Genomic DNA, 19268 nt, shown 5'->3' with positions numbered 1-19268 from the left:
GCCCCACAACAAAAAGCCAGAAGTGAGGTTATGGCTCAAGTGATAAGCACTATCCTTGAGAGAGTTAAGAGAGGTTGGGAGGCCCTGAGTTTAAGTCCCAGTATCAAAACACTGAAATATCTACAAACTGGTGTTACCAACTAATGTGTACTATGTGATTTTTCTAGACAACAGATCTGCTAACCCAAGCAATGACAGAACTGTCCCAGACCCTAACAACAGATTATCGAACGCCACAGGGGGACTACCAGAGGATTCAATATATTCCTGTGTCTCAGTCTGCATCTGGTCTCCAGCAACCTCAGCACATACAGCTTCAAGTGGTGCAGGTGGCCCCGGTACTGTATTATATTTATTTCTTTATGCCATTGGCCAGGATGGCATTTTGAGTGGAGCAAAGCACTCAGGTCTCAGAGTTGGAGCTAAGCTGTATATAGGTGCTTCTGCATGGAAGTTCTGTGCCTTGGTTAGTACGCACCATCTCTATTGCCCTCCCCAAGCTGAGGAGGGCTCTGGACTTAGTATCTGTTTTAGTCAGATCTTACGTTCCTGTGTAACAGCCCTCCTGTGCTCAGACTTCTTCAGAAGCATCTCTTTCTGCACCTATTTGAAACATTGTCCTTCAAGGCTACTTTTCCAGCACCTTCATTGAGTACTTGATAATGAGAAATTTCCATATGGGTATTGAATGACATATCAGGCTTTAAAGATAATTTTGGCTGAGTTCTAGGGGATCATCTGGAGGATCATCTCAGGAGGCTGAGATCTAAGGATCATGGTTTGAAGCCAGCCCTGGCAGAAAATCCACGAGACTCCTATTTCCAATTAATCAGCAAAAACCAGAAGCAGATCTGTGGCTCAAGTGGTTGAGCACCAGCCTTGAATAAATATGCTAAGGGACAGCATCCAGACCCTGAATTCAGGCTCAGTGCCAGCACACACAAAAAAAGACAATTTTGATTCAATCTCTGAACCGCTGTCAGTTTCTTTTTGGTATTGAGGTAAAACTATGTTTTTTTTTTTTTTTCTACCAGATATGAATAGCTCATGCTTACTGATTAGCTATAAGAAGGGATCCTCCCTGAACTACTTTTCATCTAATTATACTATGAGGAAGTATGTTAAGACTGAAATGCACAAGCTTGTTGCTTTGAAATCATGGCTTTCAAGATTACAACAAATAGGGGCTGGGAAAGTGGCTTAGTGGTAGAATGCTTGCTTTGCATGCATAAGACTGGGTTCGATTCCTTAGCACCACATAAGCAGAAAAAAAAAGTGGAAGTGGTGCTGTGGCTCAAGTGATAGAGCACTAACCTTGAGCTGAAGAGCTGAGGGACAGCGCCCAGGCCCTGAGTTCAGGCCCCACGACCGGACCCAGAAAAAAAAAAAAAAGTAAAAAGTAAAGAATAGTTAACAACAGTGACAACTTCCAGTTTCTACAAGTTTAAATCATATTTTTTTTTTTTTTTTTTTCTGTCGGTTGTGGGGCCTGAACTCTGGGTCTGGGCGCTGTCCCTCAGCTCTTCAGCTCAAGGCTAGCACTCTACTACTTGAGCCACACCACCACTTCTGGCTTTTTTTCTTTTTGCTTATGTGGTGCTGAGGAATCGAACCCAGGGCCTCATGCATGCAAGGCATGCGCTCTACTACTGAGCCACCTTCTCAGCCCTACTTTTTAATTTTTTTGTGCCAGAACTTGAGTGCTGTCCCTGAGCTTTTTGTGCTAAAGGTGGTGCTCTACCACTTGAACCACAGCTTTACTTCTGCCTGTTTTTGCTAGTTAATCAGAGATAAGAGTCTCACAGACTTTCTTGCTAGGGCTGGCTTTGAAATGTGATTCTCAGATCTCATCCTTGTGCCTAACTAGAATTACAGTTGTGAGCCATCGGAGTCCTGCTTATCCTTGGGTTAAAATTTTTTTGTTTTTATTTTTGTTGATATTGTTGGGTTTTTTTTTGTTTTTTTTTTAAATTTTATTTTATTGTAAAGCTACTATACAGAGGGTTACAGTTACATGAGTGAGGTAATGCGTACACTTCCTCTTGAACATTGTTACCCCCTCCAGATATTGTTGGTTTTGAGACCATGTTTTATTATGTAGCTGAGGCCAGCCCCAAACTGATAATCCTCCTAAGAGGGATTTTGGTTTGGTTTGGTTTTAAAGTGGGAAAGCAAGGAGTTTAATAGAAAAAAAACATATCATTAAGGGCTACAGCAGATTCTGGGTAGGTGACTCAAGAGCCAGGTTAAAGGAGAGACATACAGAAACAGAGAGACATTTCCAGCTCTCACTGTAAGAAATGAAATTAAAGACCCAGGGATATTGTTGGGGTTTTTTTTTGTTTTGTTTTGTTTTGTTTTTTTGGTTGTGGGTCTTGAACTCTGGGCTTGGGCGCTGTCCCTGTGCTCTTCAGCTCAAAGTGAGTGCTCTACCACTTGAGCCACAGTGCCACTTCCGGTTTTCTAGTGGTTTATTGGAGATAAGAGTCTCACGAACTTTCCTTCCTGGGCTGGCTTTGAACTGCAGTCCTCAGATCTCAGCCTCCTGAGTAGCTAGGATTACAGGCGTGAACCACTGGCCCCTGGCTGGGATAATGTTTTTAAGTGAACTTTTTCTGGAAGGGTTTCCTTTAACCTCCGTCAATGTTGGGTCTTCTTCTGTCCTGAAAGACCGGTCGGAGGGGCTCGCCCGTTCCCCAGCCTCCCTCAGCCCGGGAGACAATCAGACACAGTGGGGAGCCTTTATTAACAGAGAGCAGCCCTTTTTTTTTAAATTTTTTTTATTTTTTTTTATTGTAAAGCTACTATACAGAGGGTTACAGTTACATGAGTGAGGTAATGAGTACACTTCCTCTTGAACATTGTTACCCCCTCCATTGTTTTCCCCCTACCATCCCCTCCCTTCCCCGAGGTTCTTTTTTTTTTTTTTTGATTGTGATTAAGTGATTACATAATTTCAAAGTCACAAGTTCATTCTAACTTTCCTGGAGCAAATTGTCTATCACAGTCTGTAATATATAACAGTGTTCACATGTTATATACCATATTTGTGATCAGCAGCATGGGGATATTTAGTAGTGGTTCAACCAGATGAGCGGGAGTTCTTTGTTTCTTAAGTCCTGTTAGTTTTGTCGTATCACCTAACATTTTGGATTTAGCATCCACTTATCAGGGAGACCATGTACCGTTTGTCTCTTCGTTCTTGGCTTACCTCGCTCAACATGATTCCTTCTAGCTCCATCCATTTCCCTGCAAATGCCATTATTTTGTCATTTCTAATGGCTGCATAATATTCCATTGTGTATAGATACCACAATTTTTGGATCCATTCATCTGTGGTGGGGCATCTAGGTTGTTTCCATATCCTAGCTATTGCGAACAGTGCTGCAATAAACATGGAGGTGCACGTGTCCTTGTATATTGGTTCCTGTTGTTCAGGGTAGATGAGAGCAGCCCTTTTTAAAGCCAAAAAGGGTGGGTGGCATGGCAGGGGAGGAAGAGGAACCAATCACTGTCAAGGTCACACCCTATCATGCACCTAAGCCTTCACAGGCTGGTTAGGCACTGATCGTAAGGCAAATTGGGCTCTGCCCACTCTACTCTCTCCCAGCGCCATCTTTGCTGCCCATGTGCTCTGCACGTCAATATATATTTAGTTGTGGTCTGTGTTTTCTCTTCCAGGCTACTTCTCCACACCAGTCTCAGCAGTCCACTGTGGATGTTGGCCAACTCCATGACCCTCAGACCTACACCCAGCATGCCATCCAGGTGCAGCACATCCAGGTCACAGAGCCTGCCACCACGACCCCACCTTCATCCCAGGTACAGGTCTCTATAGACTATGCTGCACTGAGCTAGCTGGGCCTCAGGGACCACAGAGTTAATAGGAGATTATTAACTTGTTGAGATGAGGTCCTTATTTTCTGACCTTAATGAGTTCTACCTTTGCCTTCTGGGCTTGAACTCGGGCCTGGGTGCTGTCTCTGAGCTCTTTTGCTCAAGACTAGCACTATACCACGTGAACCACAGCTATACTTCTGGCTTTTTGTGATTAATTGAAGAGTCTCTCAGACTTTCCCTGCCTGGCCTGGCTTCAAACTGTGATCCTCAGATCTCAGCCTCCCAAGTAGCTCGGATTACAGGCATAAGCCACTGGTCCCCGGCTATTTTATTTTTTTATATTGGTATTGTAGACATGTTTGCATTAAGCTATTAGTGACCCTGTCCCAGAGGTGTCTTGTGATATGACATTTTAGAAACAACACGTCTTTCTTTCCATCCTAAATGCAATCACTAAGTTGCTTCTGTGATTTGGAACAGTTTTGTGGGGTATTTTTGGGGATTGTGCATTATTGCATTTGTATGATTAAGTCTATTAACTGAGATATATAGGTATGGGAGTCCAAAGGAGGAAGAGCTTCTGCTTAACAGCAGATAAAGGACACTTTTGTCTTCTGATCTCTGGACTAGGTGTTGAAGGACAGGTATGGTGGTGTCATGATATTTGGAGAAGGCATTAAGACCTAAATAGGCTCATGGTGTGAGGAAAGATACTGACATGAGAGACTGGTACCACATAGGATACTGATTCCTCTTCCTACATAGGAAGAGGAAATAATGTTTGGAAAGGTATTTAGGAGCTATGTTATTAAATAACAGACAAAAGAGTGTGGTCTGCCAGATCCTGGTGGCTCAGGGCTGTAATCCTAGTTATTCAGGAGGCTGAGATCTAAGGATCTCAGTTCAAATCCAGCCTACCTAAGAAAGTCTGTAAGACTCGTATCTTCAATTAACCACCAGAAAACTGGAAGTGGCACTGTGGCTCAAAGTGGTAGAGCATTAACCTTGAACTGAAGAGCTCAGGAACAGCATCTAGGCCCAGTGTTGAAGCCCTACAATCTAGGGGTGGGGTGGGGGGTGGGGGGGGGAGAGTATAGCTCTTTATCCTGCGATTGGGAATCAGCCTCTCCATTGGATGTCTTTTTTTTTTTTTCCAGTCTTGGTGCTTGAACACTGGGCCTGGCCATTCTCCCTGAGCTCTTCAGCTCAAGGCTAGCACTCTACCTCTTGAGCTACAATGCCATGTTTATGTGGTACTAAGGAATCGAACCCAGGGCTTCATGCATGCTAGGCAAGCACTCTACCATTAAGCCACATTCCCAGCCCACCAGTAGATGTCTTAATGTGCCTGTGCTTAGTTCCACACCAAGCTGGGGTTATCCAGTTCCAGTGCAGTTGAATGGAAATCATGACTGCTGTCTTGTTTCCACTTAGGTCAGAGATTACCTTTGTGACCTAATAGTGCATTTTCACTTCTCATTTTCTTTAATCATATATAATAATGGAATATGGATACTGGGTCTAACTGGTATCACCTTGGTATCTTGGTAGATGATGGGGAACTTCTGAAAACTCTTAGAGGTGAAATCCCATACCTGCCCCCGGGTGATAGGCAGGCCTGAATTCCTAGAAGCAGATGGACTTGGACAATAGGTTCCCAGACCTGCCAGACCTGTACTAATAACTTGGAAGCCTCCTTGAACTCTCTAGCTGCCTGTAACCCTGCCCCCTGTCCATGACCCTGTTATCTCCACCGCCATTGTGCCTTGCCTTGTGTCTCCTGGCTCTCCTCAGGTCACCATGGCATCCCTCTTCAGCTCTCCATTAGAGTTGATCTTTGTTGAGATTGTTTTTCTGCTCTTTACTATGCTCGTAGCTCAGTTTCTTAACAGTAGTAAATGTGTTTAAGGCTGCAAATATTTTGGGGATATGCGTCCACTTGCAGTCGCTAGTTTTCTAATAAATACTCCCAATTCAGCCTCTCAAAATGTGACTTCTCTGTATCTTGCAATCACATTTCCATATAATAACGTAAGGTATTTTACTTACTCATTTCTCTTTCTAGCAAGTTTACTGAAATTAATTCTTTGAATATTTTTATAGATAATCCTTTGAAAACAAATCAGAACGTCAGCATGCTAATTGCTTTTCATGAATTCTATGCTTATACCTGTATTATTCCTTTAGCTGGGATACTTTAGTTTCTTGTCAGTTATTAAGTCTATTGGCATTTCATCTAGTCCTGGGTTTGCTTTGTCTTTCTCCCTAGGTAGCTGGGCAGCCATTAAGCCCTTCTGCCCAGCCAGCGCAGCAGGGGCTCAGCCCCTCCCACATCCAAGGCAGCTCTTCCACACCAGGGCAGGCTCTGCAGCAACCCCAGCAGCAGCAGCCACAGCCACAGCAACAGAACACCTCTGTGCAACACACATACCTCCCCAATGCCTGGAATTCCTTCCGTGGCTATTGTGAGTAAGAAAAGGGGGACAACACTCAATGGGGTTATGTTTTAATGTCAACAATTTTATAATAGATTTTTAGATTGAAGTACTAGTTAGTTATTTTTGATACATTGTGACATTGTATGTATGTGTGTGTATGTATGTATGTATGTGTGTATGTATGTATGTATTTCTGTGCCAGTACTAGGGCTTGAACTCAAGGCCCTCTGGCTTTTGCTTAGCTTTATTTGCTCAAGGTCGGCACTCTATACTTGAGCCACTCCTCTACTTCTGGTTTTTGGCTGGTTTATTGGAGATAAGAGTCTCTTTAGCTTTGTCTGCCCAGGCTGACTTCAAACCTTGATCCTTAGACCTCAGCCTCTTGAGTAACTGGGATTACAGGTGTGGGCCATTGGCATCTGGCACTATTGATTTCTTTTTGGAGGGTCCATTTCTATTGTGATTGGTCCTTGGCTGTGTTATATGGATTTGCTGTGGAATCAGGCTCATGCTCTATCATTTTGGTTCCTTTTTTTGGGGGGGGGGGGGTCCAGTCGTGGGGCCTGAACTCTGGACCTGGGCGCTGTCCCTCAGCTCTTCAGCTCAAGGCTAGCACTCTACCACTTGAGCCACAGCACCACTTCCGGCTTTTTTTCTTTTTGCTTATGGTGCTGAGGAATCGAACCCAGGGCCTCATGCATGCAAGGCAAGCACTCTACCACTGAGCCACCTTCTCAGCTCTCATTTTGGTTCTTTTTATCATCTCTGTTCACCTAAGTATTGTTGGTTAAGAGGAGGGCTGAGTCTAGTTTTCAGTCAGAAAGACTCTCTTACTCATAATAATAAATGCTGATAAAAACCTGGTAAATATACTGACATAATATCCAGATTAATTACTGTGAAAGAAAGGGGAATGAAGATATCCATGTAATAATACTACGAACTACGATGCTAATAAGAAGAAGAAATTCTGGAACTGAGTTGGGGGGGGGGAGAATTGGGGCTAGAACTCAGGGCCTTGAGCTCTGTTGCTCAAGGCTGGAGGCTGGTACTCTACCACTTGAGCCACATCTCCACTTCTAGGGGTTTTTTTTCCTGCTGGTTAATTAGAGATAAAAGTCTTACGGATTTTACTGCCTGGTCTGGCTTTGAACCCTGATGTTCAGAACTCAGCCACAGCTGTGAGCTACTGGTACTTTTTTTTTCTTTAGTATATATTAATAGCAGAAGGGGGGGGCGGTTCATTGTGATTCCTTGGAGGTGTATAGTATATTTTGGACAAATTCATTTTCCTAACACTCTTAGCCTCCTTCTCTCCTACTTTTTCAAACAGTATTTGGTGGATTTTGTTATGCTATCTTCATATAGAGATAGATAGATAGATAGATAGATAGATAGATAGATAGATAGATAGAGTTGATAGGTGTAATATACTTCTATTCTCTTTTCCTCCTGCACTGAGCCCACCTTAAGAAAGTCCCCCTTTTACACTCATGTCCCATTATTATTGTTATTGTCATTGTCATCGTCATTTTCAGTTTAGATTCCACATATGACGGAAAGTATGCAATATTTGTCATTTTGAGTTTTCTTACTATTCTGATCATCTACAGTGGAGCTGAAATTTTTTATTAAGGAAAAGTTCCAAAATTGTGAATAATGTAGCAAACCACTATACCCACCATCCAACTTCGATAGTTACCAGCCTTGTCTCATCTCTACTCTTTCTTTTGCTCTTATTTTCCAGCAGAATAATAATCCACTATATCATTTCATCGATAAATATTTTTGTATATATCTCTAAAATGAAAAGACTTTTTGGTTCTGGGGAATCAAACCTGGTGCCTTGTATATGCTAAGCACATGTTTTACTATTGAGTTATACCTCAGGCTCAATGATTCCTTTTTTTTTGTCAGTCATGGGACTTGAACTCTTCAGCTCAAGGCAAGCGGTCTACCACTTGAGCCACAGCACCACTTCCAGTTTTCTGGTGGCTAATTGGAGATAAAATTTTCATGGACTTTCCTGCCTGGGCTGGCTTTGAACCATGATCCTCGGATCTCAGCCTCCTGAGTAGCTAGGATTACAGGTGTGAGTCACCAGCACCCGGCTTTAATGATCACTTTTAAAAATACATTATCACAATACAGTACTATATTGTATCTAAAAATAAATGACAATTATTTTCTCCCTCAAATGTATTCTAGACAATATTCATATTTCTGATTGCCTGAGAAAACTTTTTTAAATGGTTGCTTTGCTCAAATTGAGTTCTACATGAGGGCCATACTTGCAATTTTCAATTAGTTGTGTGTGTGTGTGTGTGTGTGTGTGTGTGTGTGTGTGTGTGTGTGTGTACTGAGATTTGAACTCAGGCCATCATACTTGGTAAGCAAGTAATCTATCACTGGAGCTATATCCCCAGCTCTTTTTGCTTTAGTTGTTTTTTTCTTTTTTTCTTGTTTTTTTTTTTTTGGGGGGGGGGTCCGACCATGGGGCTTGAACTCTGGGAGTGGGTGCTGTCCCTCAGCTCTTCAGCTCAAGGCTAGTGCTCTACCACTTGAGCCACAGCACCACTTCCAGCTTTTTTCTTTTGCTTATGTGGTGCTGAGAAATCGAACCCAGGGCCTCAGGCATGCAAGGCAAGCGCTCTACCACTGAGCCACCTTCCCAGCCTTTTAGTTGTTTTTTTATAAGATTTCACTCACACTTTTTGCTTAGGCTAGCCTGGGACCATTATCTTCCTGCTCCTACGTCCTAAGTAGCTGTGACCACAGGCATGTGCTACCCCATCTGGCCTGTTTATTGAGATCGAATCTCTAATTTTTTTTTTTTGTGCTGGCCTTGAACTTCAATTGTCCTATCTCTACCTTCTAAGTAGCTGGGATTACAGGTATGTATCATAATGCCTAGCTTGATTTGGGATGTTCAAGTTAGGATTTTTTGTTGTTGTTGTTGTTGGTCATGGGGTTTGAACTCTGGGCCTGGGTGCTGTCCCTCAGCTCTTCAGCTCAGGGTGAGTGCTTTACCACTTGAGCCACAGATTCACTTCCAGTTTTTTGATGGTTAATTGGAGATAAGAGTCTCATAGATACTAGTTGCCAGTGGCTCCTGCCTGTAATCCTAGCTACTCAGGAGGCTGAAATCTGAGGATGGTGGTTCAACGCCAGCTGGGGCAGGAAAGTCTATGAGATTCTTTTTTTTGGGGGGGGGGGTCCAGTCGTGGGGCCTGAACTCTGGGCCTGGGCACTGTCCCTCAGCTCTTTAGCTCAAGGCTAGCGCTCTACCACTTGAGCCAGGGCGCCACTTCCGGCTTTTTTCTTTTTGCTTATGTGGTGCTGAGGAATTGAACCCAGGGCCTCAGGCATGCAAGGCAAGCACTCTACCACTGAGCCACCTTCCCAGCCCCAGTCTGTGAGATTCTTATCTCCAGTAAGCTACCAGAAAACTAGAAGTGGCACTGTGGCTCAAGTGGTAGAGTACTATCCTTGAGCTGAAGAGCTCAGAGACAATGCCCAGGACCAGAGTTCAAGCCTCACGACCAACAACAACAAAAAAAGAGTCTCATTGATTTTCCTGCCTGGGATGGCTTTGAACTGAGATCCTCAGATCTCAGCCTCCTGAGTAGCTAGGATTACAGATGTGAGCCACTAGTGCCAAGCTTAGGATTTTGTTTTGCTTTTTAACATTACTGGGATACAAAAGCATACCTATAAAAACATTCTGGTTTTTGTTTGGGAGGCAGACTGTCACTTTGTTACCCTAGCTGTTCTGGAACTCTCAGGCTCAAGCAGTCCTCTTGCCTTAGTCCGTAGAGGGGCCTACAAATGCATGCCACCGTGTCTACTTGTATTCATTTTTAATACAGTATTAATTTACATGAAATATGAAACAATTATAAAACGATCTTTGTGCTAGATGGTTTTGGCCAACTGCAGGTTGATCTAAGTATTCTAATCATGTCTATGGTAGGCAAGGCTAAATGCTGATATTTGTAAGTTAGGTATATTAAATGAATTTTCTTGTGCTTCTGGAGAAGGATCTTAGGGTCTTGCACTCTGTAGGCTAATGTTTTAGTGCTGAACTTCATCCCATTCGAAAATGCATTTGTTTTCAATTATGATGGGTTTATTGAGATGTAACCTAATCCTGTAAGTGGAAAAGCATTTGTTTCTAGAGCGCTATTAAAATCTAAGACCACTGAACAGTGTATATTTCCTGTTTTCAGCATCTGAGATTCAGATGATGACACTCCCCCCAGGTCAGTTTGTGATCACGGACAGTGGTGTGGCAACTCCTGTCACTTCTGGCCAAGTAAAGGCAGTTACTCCGGTAAGTCATCTTGCAGAGCTGTGCCATAGCCCTTGTCCCAGAACTTTTTTTTCTTCTCAGTACTGGGTATCAAACCTTACCTTGTGCATGCTAGGAAAGCAATCTACACCACTAAGCTATGTCCCAAGCTCCTCCTTCTCTCTCTTATAGCCCTAGATTTTGTGTTTTGTGTGTGTGTTATGTGTGTGTGTGTGTGTGTGTGTATGCGCGTGTGTGCGCGTGCATGCTTGCATGTGTTGCTACTATGGCTTGAACTCACGGTCCAGACATTATCCTTTAAGTTTTTTTTGCTCAAGGCTGCACTTTACCACTTGAGCCACAGTTCCACATCTGGCTTTTTGCTGGTTCTCTTAGATTTGTCTTGCCTGGGCTGACTTTGAGCCTCAGTTCTTAGATCTCAGTTTCCTGAGAAACTAGCATTACAGATGTGAGCATTACAGATGTGAGCTCTATTGCTCAGCAGTCCAGATTTTTTTTTTTTTGGTCCGTCATGAGGCCTGAACTCTGGGCCTGGGCGCTGTCCCTCAGCTCTTCAGCTCAAGGCGAGCGCTCTACCACTGAGCCACCTTCCCAGTCCCAGTCCAGATTTTTAAAGATCCTTTTCTTTCTGTTCTTAGGGTCACTATGTGTTATCAGAAAGCCAACCGGAATTAGAGGAAAAGCAAACTGCTGCCCTCTCTGCAACAGTGCAGGTTCAGCCTTCCACACACAGTGACTCCTTGGATTCTCAAAACAGCAGCCAGCAGCAGACAACACAGTACATCATCACGACTACCACCAATGGCAATGGCAGCAGTGAGGTGCACATCACTAAGCCGTAATGCATCTATCAGGAGCTAGACGGACTCACATCATATCTTTTCTCCTTCATCAATCAGCTTCTGACCCCTAGAACTCTTTTTTAAGATTTATTACTCACTCAAGAGTTTGGAAACTACCGTTTTGACACTCACATGTGCTGGGGGTGATTTTTGCCAATGTCATCTTTAGCAAATTGACTCTTCAAACCCTTGGGCTTTCTGCCACAGAACGGAGATCTTTCAGAGGAAAGTACATTTCAAGATGGAGAAACTTGGATTTTCCCTTGTTAGTTGTGTGTCTTCCTTCCTTCCTTTCTTTCTTTCTTTCTCTTTCTTTTGTTCACAACACACTAATAAGCCTTATTCTCCCTTTGTGGAAATATTAAGTGGTATATTGTATTCATACCAAAGGTGGAGACAGGATGGCCATTGGACTGCTGAATTCTAAGCCATGGCACCAGAGGAGAAGGGGTAGTTTATGGGTGTGAATTAGGTCAAGACTGCTTTCTCTTGTGTGTTTGAGTTTTCAATAATTTGACAAAGAAACTTCCTAGAAGAAAAAGTTAAAATGATGAGAAAAAAGTTTGACAGTATTCTCAAGGGAAAACTGTTGTCTAAATTTTTCTTACTGTTGATTTTTTAAATTGCTTTTTTGGTGGGTTAGATAGGGGTATTGCTCTATTGCTCAGGCTGGTCCTAAATTTCTGGGCTCAGATAATCTTCCTGCCTCAGCCTCCTGAGTAACACAGGCATGTGCCACCATTTTTTTTAAGTTTCTTATTTAAAAAAACAATGTTGTTTGCTAATTGATAGTGCTTTCCACAGATGCTAGTCTTAGCAGATGAAGTAGAACCTCATGCTCTGATAGTTCCTCAATATGAACTCACTGAGGAAAAAACATCCTTGGTTTCAGCAGATTTCAAGCCCGCACATTAAAATGTTGCCTACCATTCTCTGGTTGTAGTTGTATTAAGAAGGAGATATTAGTACCAAGAAAAATTACTAAAGCTATGTGTAGAAAGAGAGACCGAGAGATAGTCAGAAAGAAAGTACTAAAATCTTGTCTTGCTTTGCAGGATGCATTTACCATTTATTGGTAAAAGATGAATTCCTTGTTCTTACCAAACATATGTTTAACTTTATTTATTTATTACTATTTTTTGTGGTGCTGAGGATCAAATCCAGGGCCTCAAGCATGCTGAGGTGCTCCATCAATTAACCACACCCCAACATTTAACTCTTGCTTACAACATTCAGTATATTTTAGTACTTTTAAGGTCATCTTAAAATGAACATTCTTTAATGTTGGATGGAAAGATGGCCTTTATTATTTTTAAACACTTTTTCACTATCAATACATTGTAACTCATCTGGACCTACTTGTAAAATGACCAATTTCCACTTAGGGTAAAAAATGAAAACTTGAGGACCATTTGTAATAGCTTAGGATAATGTAAAGGATCTGGAATATATTCAGTCTTTATGAATATTATACTGTTTGTTGAAAGAAGAAAACTATGCTGTGACGATAGTTGGTTGGGAGCCTCGTTTGCTATGAATTCAGTGAGGAAAAGTATTTTTTTCCTTTTTATTGTACATTCCAGTTATTATCCATAAAACATTTCAAAAGTCAGTATGTATTTTAACAACTTTTGTGACATATTTTTTTAGAGTACTTATATTGTATAGTGAACTTCCCACTCCAGATTAGGAAGACTTATATGTTCATTTCAAATGAAGGTAACTCACTGATCTTATTCACATTTATGAGTAAAAACTGTCTATATGAACTAAGAAGTATAGTGGCTTTTTTTATGGTAAAGATACCTTTCTGAAAAGCAAACAATTCTTTTGCAATAACTTTATTAAAATGTAGATCTTGCACTTTGATTTTGAGAAGTTCATTCATACTGTTATCTCTGAAACTTAGGGCACTAAGAAAATTTGAGAAAGTTATCTCAAAAATATGTGAAACCTAGCTGGGCATAGTGGCACATACCTATCATACTAGCACTTGGGAGATCGAGGCAGGTTTGTAAATTCAGGGCCTGCCTGGGCTACATAGCAAGACCCTGTCTCAAAAAAAAAAAAAGAAGTGTGAAAACTGAAAAGGGCCTATGTATCTTTGGTGACAAAGAGGTATGATAATTTCAACTAAAAATACCAACTTTGAGTCAAAATGCAAACTTTGGTTTCCATAGTCCCATAAAGTGTTGGTTATAAATAACCTAGTATCCAGTCTAGAAAGAATAGACTTTTTAAAAGTCCAGTTTTTTTTGGGGGGGGTTGCGGGGGGGGGGGGTCTGGTCATGGGGCCTGAACTCTGGGCCTGGGCACTGTCCCTCTGCTCTTCAGCTCAAGGCTAGCACTCTACCACTTGAGCCACAGGGCCACTTCCGGCTTTTTTCTTTTTGCTTATGTGGTGCTGAGGAATCGAACCCAGGGCCTCATGCATGCAAGGCAAGTGCTCTACCACTGAGCCACCTTCCCAGCCCCCCAGTTTTAGTTTTTATAACTTAAATTTGTCCCTGTTAGATTCTTTTTTTTTTTTCTTATTTGAACCAGCAAGGAACTCTCTCTTCTCAGGAATACCTTACTGATTAAAATTTGTAAAAGGAAACTATCACTGAGTGGAATGTTCATTTTATGCTAGTTATTTTATTATTTAAAATACATAGAGGAAAATATTGTTGAAGGATCTTTTTGTCACTTTCTCTTCTAGTGTTTCTTCCCATCTTTTTTGGTCCTTATGTGGTCCTTCTGGTCCTTATATATTAGCAACCTGAGAGGTGGGCAGTGGGTTTTGCCAAATGACACCAGTTTTAGATCAGGGATGTACACAGTCATCTGAGGGAAGAGGTTTTTCAAAAGGACTTGTATTTGAAAGGGTAGCAGGTTAGAATTCCTCAGAAGTCCCAGCTGGGAAACAGGGATGTAGCCAATACTTATATTATGACCTCTTCCTTTGATCCTGTAGATTTCAGTGCCGGATGAATATTTGGAGTAGGTTGAGTATATTTTTTTTAACATTTTTATTGTTTGATTAGTATCCTGAGAAATGGACATTTCATCATGTAAAATTCCTGTTCTTCTGGAAAGGCTTTTGTTTTGATGTTCTTGAATTATTTTCTGACCCAGAATTATCCTTTAAAAACAAAACAAAACAAAAAGTCAAGATATCTAGAGCTAAAAAGCACTTCATGAGATGCTAGAGCTGATCCATTTGGTTGAAATGTTGACCTTATCCTGTTACTTAAATGTGAACATTTATTGTATATTCAGTGAGTTATAGTGTTAATAGTCTTGTGCTACCCAGCAGGTGTAAAAATTAATAAATATTTTTTCTAATAAATATGTGTTTCGTTTGTGTATATGAAGCTGTGTGAAGCTGCAAGAGCTATTGGTGTGGTTGAAGTGGTGTTTTGTTGTTGTTTTGCTTTTTAAATTACACCTTAATTTCTGGTTTCTGGTTGGGCATTTAAGAAACTTGAAAGTCCTTTCAGGCATTGGTGACTCACACCAATGGCTACTCTGGAGGCTGAGATGTGGGGATTATGTTTCTAAGCCAGGCCAGGCATGAAAATCTGTGAGACTCCAATGAACCAGCCAAAAAAGAGCCAGAAGTGGAGGTATGGCTTAAGTGGCAGCCATGAGCAAAAAAAGTTGAGGAACAGCACCAAGCCCCAAATTCAAGCCCAAGTACCAGCACACATAAACACACACAGAGTCAAATTTACCAGGCTCATGCCTGTAATCATAGCTACTCAGAAGGCCGAGGTCTGAGGATCACTGTCTTAAGACAGTCCAAGGCAAGAAAGTCCTGAGACTCTTTTTTTTTTTCTTCTTTTTTTTTTTTTTGGGGGGGGGGTCCGGTCGTGGGGCCTGGGCGCTGTACCTCCGCTTTTCAGCTCAAGGCTAGCACTCTACCACTTGAGCCACAGCACCACTTCCGGCTTTTTTCTTATGTGGTGCTGAGGAATCAAACCCAGGGCCTCGAGCATGCAAGGCAAGTGCTCTACCACTGAGCCACCTTCGGAGCCCCAGTCCTGAGACCCTTATCTCCAATTAAATACCAGAAAGCTGGAAGTGGAGCTCTGGCTCATGTGGTAGAGTGCTAGCTAGAGTTAAAAAGCTCAGGGACAGTGCCCAGAACCTGAGTTCAAAAACCAGGACTGGTACCAAAAAAAAAAAAAAAAGTAAAGTTGTGAAAGTCTCTACTTATCCCATAAACAAATATAAAAGCTGAATAAGTCAAAACATTAACAAATTTTCTTAAATATATCACTGAAGGGAAGTCACGGGCCACAAAACTGGAGAGGCTAGCAGTGATTCTCTCTAGACACTATGTTGAAAATAAACTATACAACTTGGGGATGGGGACAGGAAGGAAAAACAGTGAGGGAAAAGGGGTGATAGTGTCCAAAAAGAATTGTACTCATCACCTGATTGATTTATGTACCTTCAACCCCTCTGTACGTGACTTTTATAGTAAGAAATTAAAAAAAAAACCAGATAGGTGATAGAAAGTATCACACCTAATGAACAAGTATTTATTAGCAGAAGCCTCTAAGGGAGCTAATGGAGAGCAGGAAAACCTGACTTGTAATTGATACGTTGCTGAAGGTACAGTCTAGACAACTCTTTAGAGATTAATAACTCCAGAGGGTGCCACACTAGGACAAAAGGGATTCTTTTTTTTTTTTCCTTTTTTTTCCCCCTTTTTTTTTGGGGGGGGGGTGTCTGGTCGTGGGGCCTGAATTCTGGGCCTGAGCGCTGTCCTTCAGCTCTTCAGCTCAAGGCTAGCACTCTACCACTTGAGCCACAGTGCTACTTCCGGCTTTTTTTTTTCTGCTTATGTGGTGCTGAGGAATTGAACCCAGGGCCTCATGCATGCAAGGCAAGCGCTCTACCACTGAGCCACCTTCCCAGCCCTCTTTTTTTTTGGATCGGCTGTGGGGCTTGAACTCTGGGTCTGGGCACTGTTCCCGAGCTCTTCAGTTCAAGGCGAGTGCTCTACCACTTGAGACACAGTGCTACTTCTTGTTTTCTGGTGGTTAATTGGAGATAAGAGTTTCATGGACTTTCCTGCCCAGGCTGGCTTTGAACTGCAATCCTCAGATCTCAGTCTCCTGAGTAACTAGGATTATAAGTGTGAGCTACCGGCACCCAGCCATATTTCTTCTTTGAGCTTTACCTCCAGGAACTTGGCTAGATTTTCACAGTGAATATTATGGAACAATCCCTTGGTGCTGCTGAGGTATGTGAGGGGGGTAGGGGTGAGGACAGTAGTGGAGAGCCAGCCAGAAACCACTCTGAATATTCCAGAAGATTCTACTACTTAACAATGACTATTTTCAAAAGAGGAGGTAAGTTAATCAGAGTCCAACTGGCATATGTTTTATCTGATCCTAACTGACCCAGGCAATGGGAAATAACCCAATTCCTCCATCTAAGCTATAGCCATCCTTTGCCACCTAAGGAGGAGAAAACCAGAAACAATTGTGAAGGTAATCACTTAGAATCACAAAGACCAAATCTAGGATTCTAAAATATCCTCCCCCCCATCTAATCCCCATCTAGCTAGAGACCTACTTGCAGAAATTATCTTAACTAGTAAATTACAGGGCTGAGAGCTGGTGGCTCACTCCTGTAATACTAATCATTCAGGAGGTTGAGATCTTAGGACTGAGGTTCAAAGCTACCCCAGGCAAGAAAGTTGTGAGACTCATCTCCAAGTAACTAGCAAGAGCTGGAAGTAGAGTTGTGGCTCTAGAGGTAGAGTGCCTGACTTGAATGAAAAAGCTAAGGGACAAATCTCAGGCCCTGAGATCAAGTCCCAGGACTGGCAAACAACAAAACAAAAAAAACCATTTTGTGTGCGTGGAGTGAGGTGTGTGTGTTTATGTGTGTATGTGTGTGCTGGTCCTGGGCTGGTCCTTGGGCACTGTCCCTGAGCCTTTTTGCTCAAGGCTAGCACTCTACTACTTGAGTGCTACTTCCAGCTTTTCAGTTGTTAATTAGAGATAAGAGTCTCATGGACTATCCTGCTTGAGCAGGCCTTGAATTACAGGCTTGATATGTTGAATTGAAACCTCTTTGTATAACTACTTAAAGCTAATTAAAAAAATAAGAACACAACCCTAGAAATACTGGCCAAAGACATCTTGCAAAGAATATATACTGATGACAAGGAAGTATCTGAAAAGATACTCCAGTTCATGTCATCAGGGAAATTCAAATTAAAACTATATGAGATGCCACATTATGGCTACTCTCCAGAACCATGACAACACCAAAATGCTACCAAGAATCTGGTCATAGTCCCAAGGAAAGAGAAACCTTGATGATAATGATAATATAAATATATTATATTTAAATATTTATACAAGGGTGGTTTCTAGTTCAAGAACCTCCCAACAGCCTTACCAGAATGAAGGGCATCTTTTCCACAGTGGAGCAGGTGGAGGAGCATGGGAAATCAGTGTTTTCCATAGAGGACAGGACATTAACTTGTGCTGCTGGCTGTATTCTCTGATATATTTCTATTCAATCCAGAGAACTGAAGGTGGTCTCTGCATCACTAGGGGAGCAACCAAATTATGATATATTGAACAAAAACATACTGTGTATGTGTGTTTGTGTGTATGTGTGTGTGTGTGCGCGTGCGCTCGTTTTTCCTAGGTGCTACCCCTGAGGTTTTTTGTTTTTTGGTTTTTTTTTGCTCAAAACTAACTCCCTACCTTGAGTTACAGCTCCAGCTCTGGCTTTTTTCGGTAGTTATTTGGAATTAAGAATCTGACAGACTTTGTTGTCTGGGCTGGCTTTGAACCGTGATCCTCAAATTTCAGTCTCCAGAATAGCTAGGATCACAGGCGCGAGCCGCCGGTGCCTGGCAGAACACTGTCTTCCAAATGCACTTTCTGGGCATTGGGAGCATGGAGATGTGAGGAAAGAAAATCAGGGGCTCAGGTTGAAGTCCGTCTTTTCCTCTCGGAATCCGGAGAAACCTAGATTTCCTCCACTGTAGAATGAACACTTGGCCGGTCGCAGGTGCTGGGCACATGCGGCCCCAGTACAAAGACAGTGGAGAGAACCTGGTTGTCACAGTGCCTGTGAAAGGGTATGCTTAATGTAAACGTTAGCTTGCAGGACTTTCATTTCTCCCGGCAAAGAACTGCAACTTCTTTCTGCCTTCCCCAAACTCCTAAACCAAGTGAGGACACCGTGGATCGCAGCCTTCCTCTGACACCAATAGACAGGGCGTTTACAGACGGCCCCGCTGCTCTGGGCCCCGCCCCAGCTCCGCCCCTCGCCGGCCCCGCCCAGACAAGCCCCGCCCCTTCCGCCGCCCGAGCCCGGAGCGTGCACGCACCCGCACGCCTTGCGGGAGCGAGCGCGTCCGGGAGCCCGCGGCTGGAGAGGCGCTGCGGGTTGGGAGACCCGCGTCCAGGATTCTGGTGAGGGCGGGCCCAGGGCGGCGGGAGGGTTAAAATGTGGCCCGGGGGCGGAGAGAGGAAGTGGGGCTCCTAGGGCGCCGCCTCCCGTGGGCTAGGGGCAGGAAGCTGGGCGTTGGGAGCGGGGCGGCCCGTGTGGGTGAGGGTTAGGGTTAGGCACCGTGTGGGGGAGGGGCGGGGTGCTGTGCAGAGGGGCGGGGCCGGAGCCTGGCGCGGGGTGGGATGGGGTGGGATTTGCTGTCAGAGGCGAGGAGTTTGGAATAGGCAATTGCTCTGGAGGGAACTGTTTAATTCTGCGTGCGGAGAGTCCTGGAGGGTAGGTCCGTGAGCCAGGTGCAGAGGGAAGGCCTTTGGGAGAGACTTTCCTGGTCCCCTCAAGAAGTCCAGGACACCCAAGACTCAC

The 19268-nt window shown here is 43.1% G+C and overlaps 2 protein-coding genes across 3 annotated transcripts in view; both read left to right on the top strand.

Moving 5' to 3' along the window:
* Positions 1-14763, top strand: part of Prdm10 (PR/SET domain 10) — a 111172-nt gene extending 96409 nt beyond the window's left edge. For both annotated transcript variants that reach the window (XM_042696194.1, XM_042696193.1), the window contains 6 exons: positions 168-338; positions 3682-3822; positions 6110-6305; positions 10508-10611; positions 11229-13696; positions 13918-14763. In XM_042696194.1, the coding sequence (XP_042552128.1) occupies positions 168-338; positions 3682-3822; positions 6110-6305; positions 10508-10611; positions 11229-11432 (816 nt within the window). In that variant the 3' untranslated portion in view covers positions 11433-13696; positions 13918-14763. The remainder of the gene's footprint in view (positions 1-167; positions 339-3681; positions 3823-6109; positions 6306-10507; positions 10612-11228; positions 13697-13917) is intronic.
* A 4023-nt stretch (positions 14764-18786) lies between these two features.
* Nfrkb (nuclear factor related to kappaB binding protein) overlaps positions 18787-19268 on the top strand; it is a 36922-nt gene continuing 36440 nt past the window's right edge. Inside the window, exon 1 of the mRNA XM_042696170.1 lies at positions 18787-18868. The gene's annotated coding sequence lies outside the window, so the exon portion shown is untranslated. The remainder of the gene's footprint in view (positions 18869-19268) is intronic.

Source organism: Dipodomys spectabilis, unplaced genomic scaffold (genome assembly GCF_019054845.1).
Source record: "Dipodomys spectabilis isolate Male_0828 unplaced genomic scaffold, ASM1905484v1 ptg000201l, whole genome shotgun sequence".
NCBI lineage: Eukaryota > Metazoa > Chordata > Mammalia > Rodentia > Heteromyidae > Dipodomys > Dipodomys spectabilis.
Note: the sequence above shows the minus strand (reverse complement) of the source record. Positions and strands in the feature narration are given on the sequence as shown.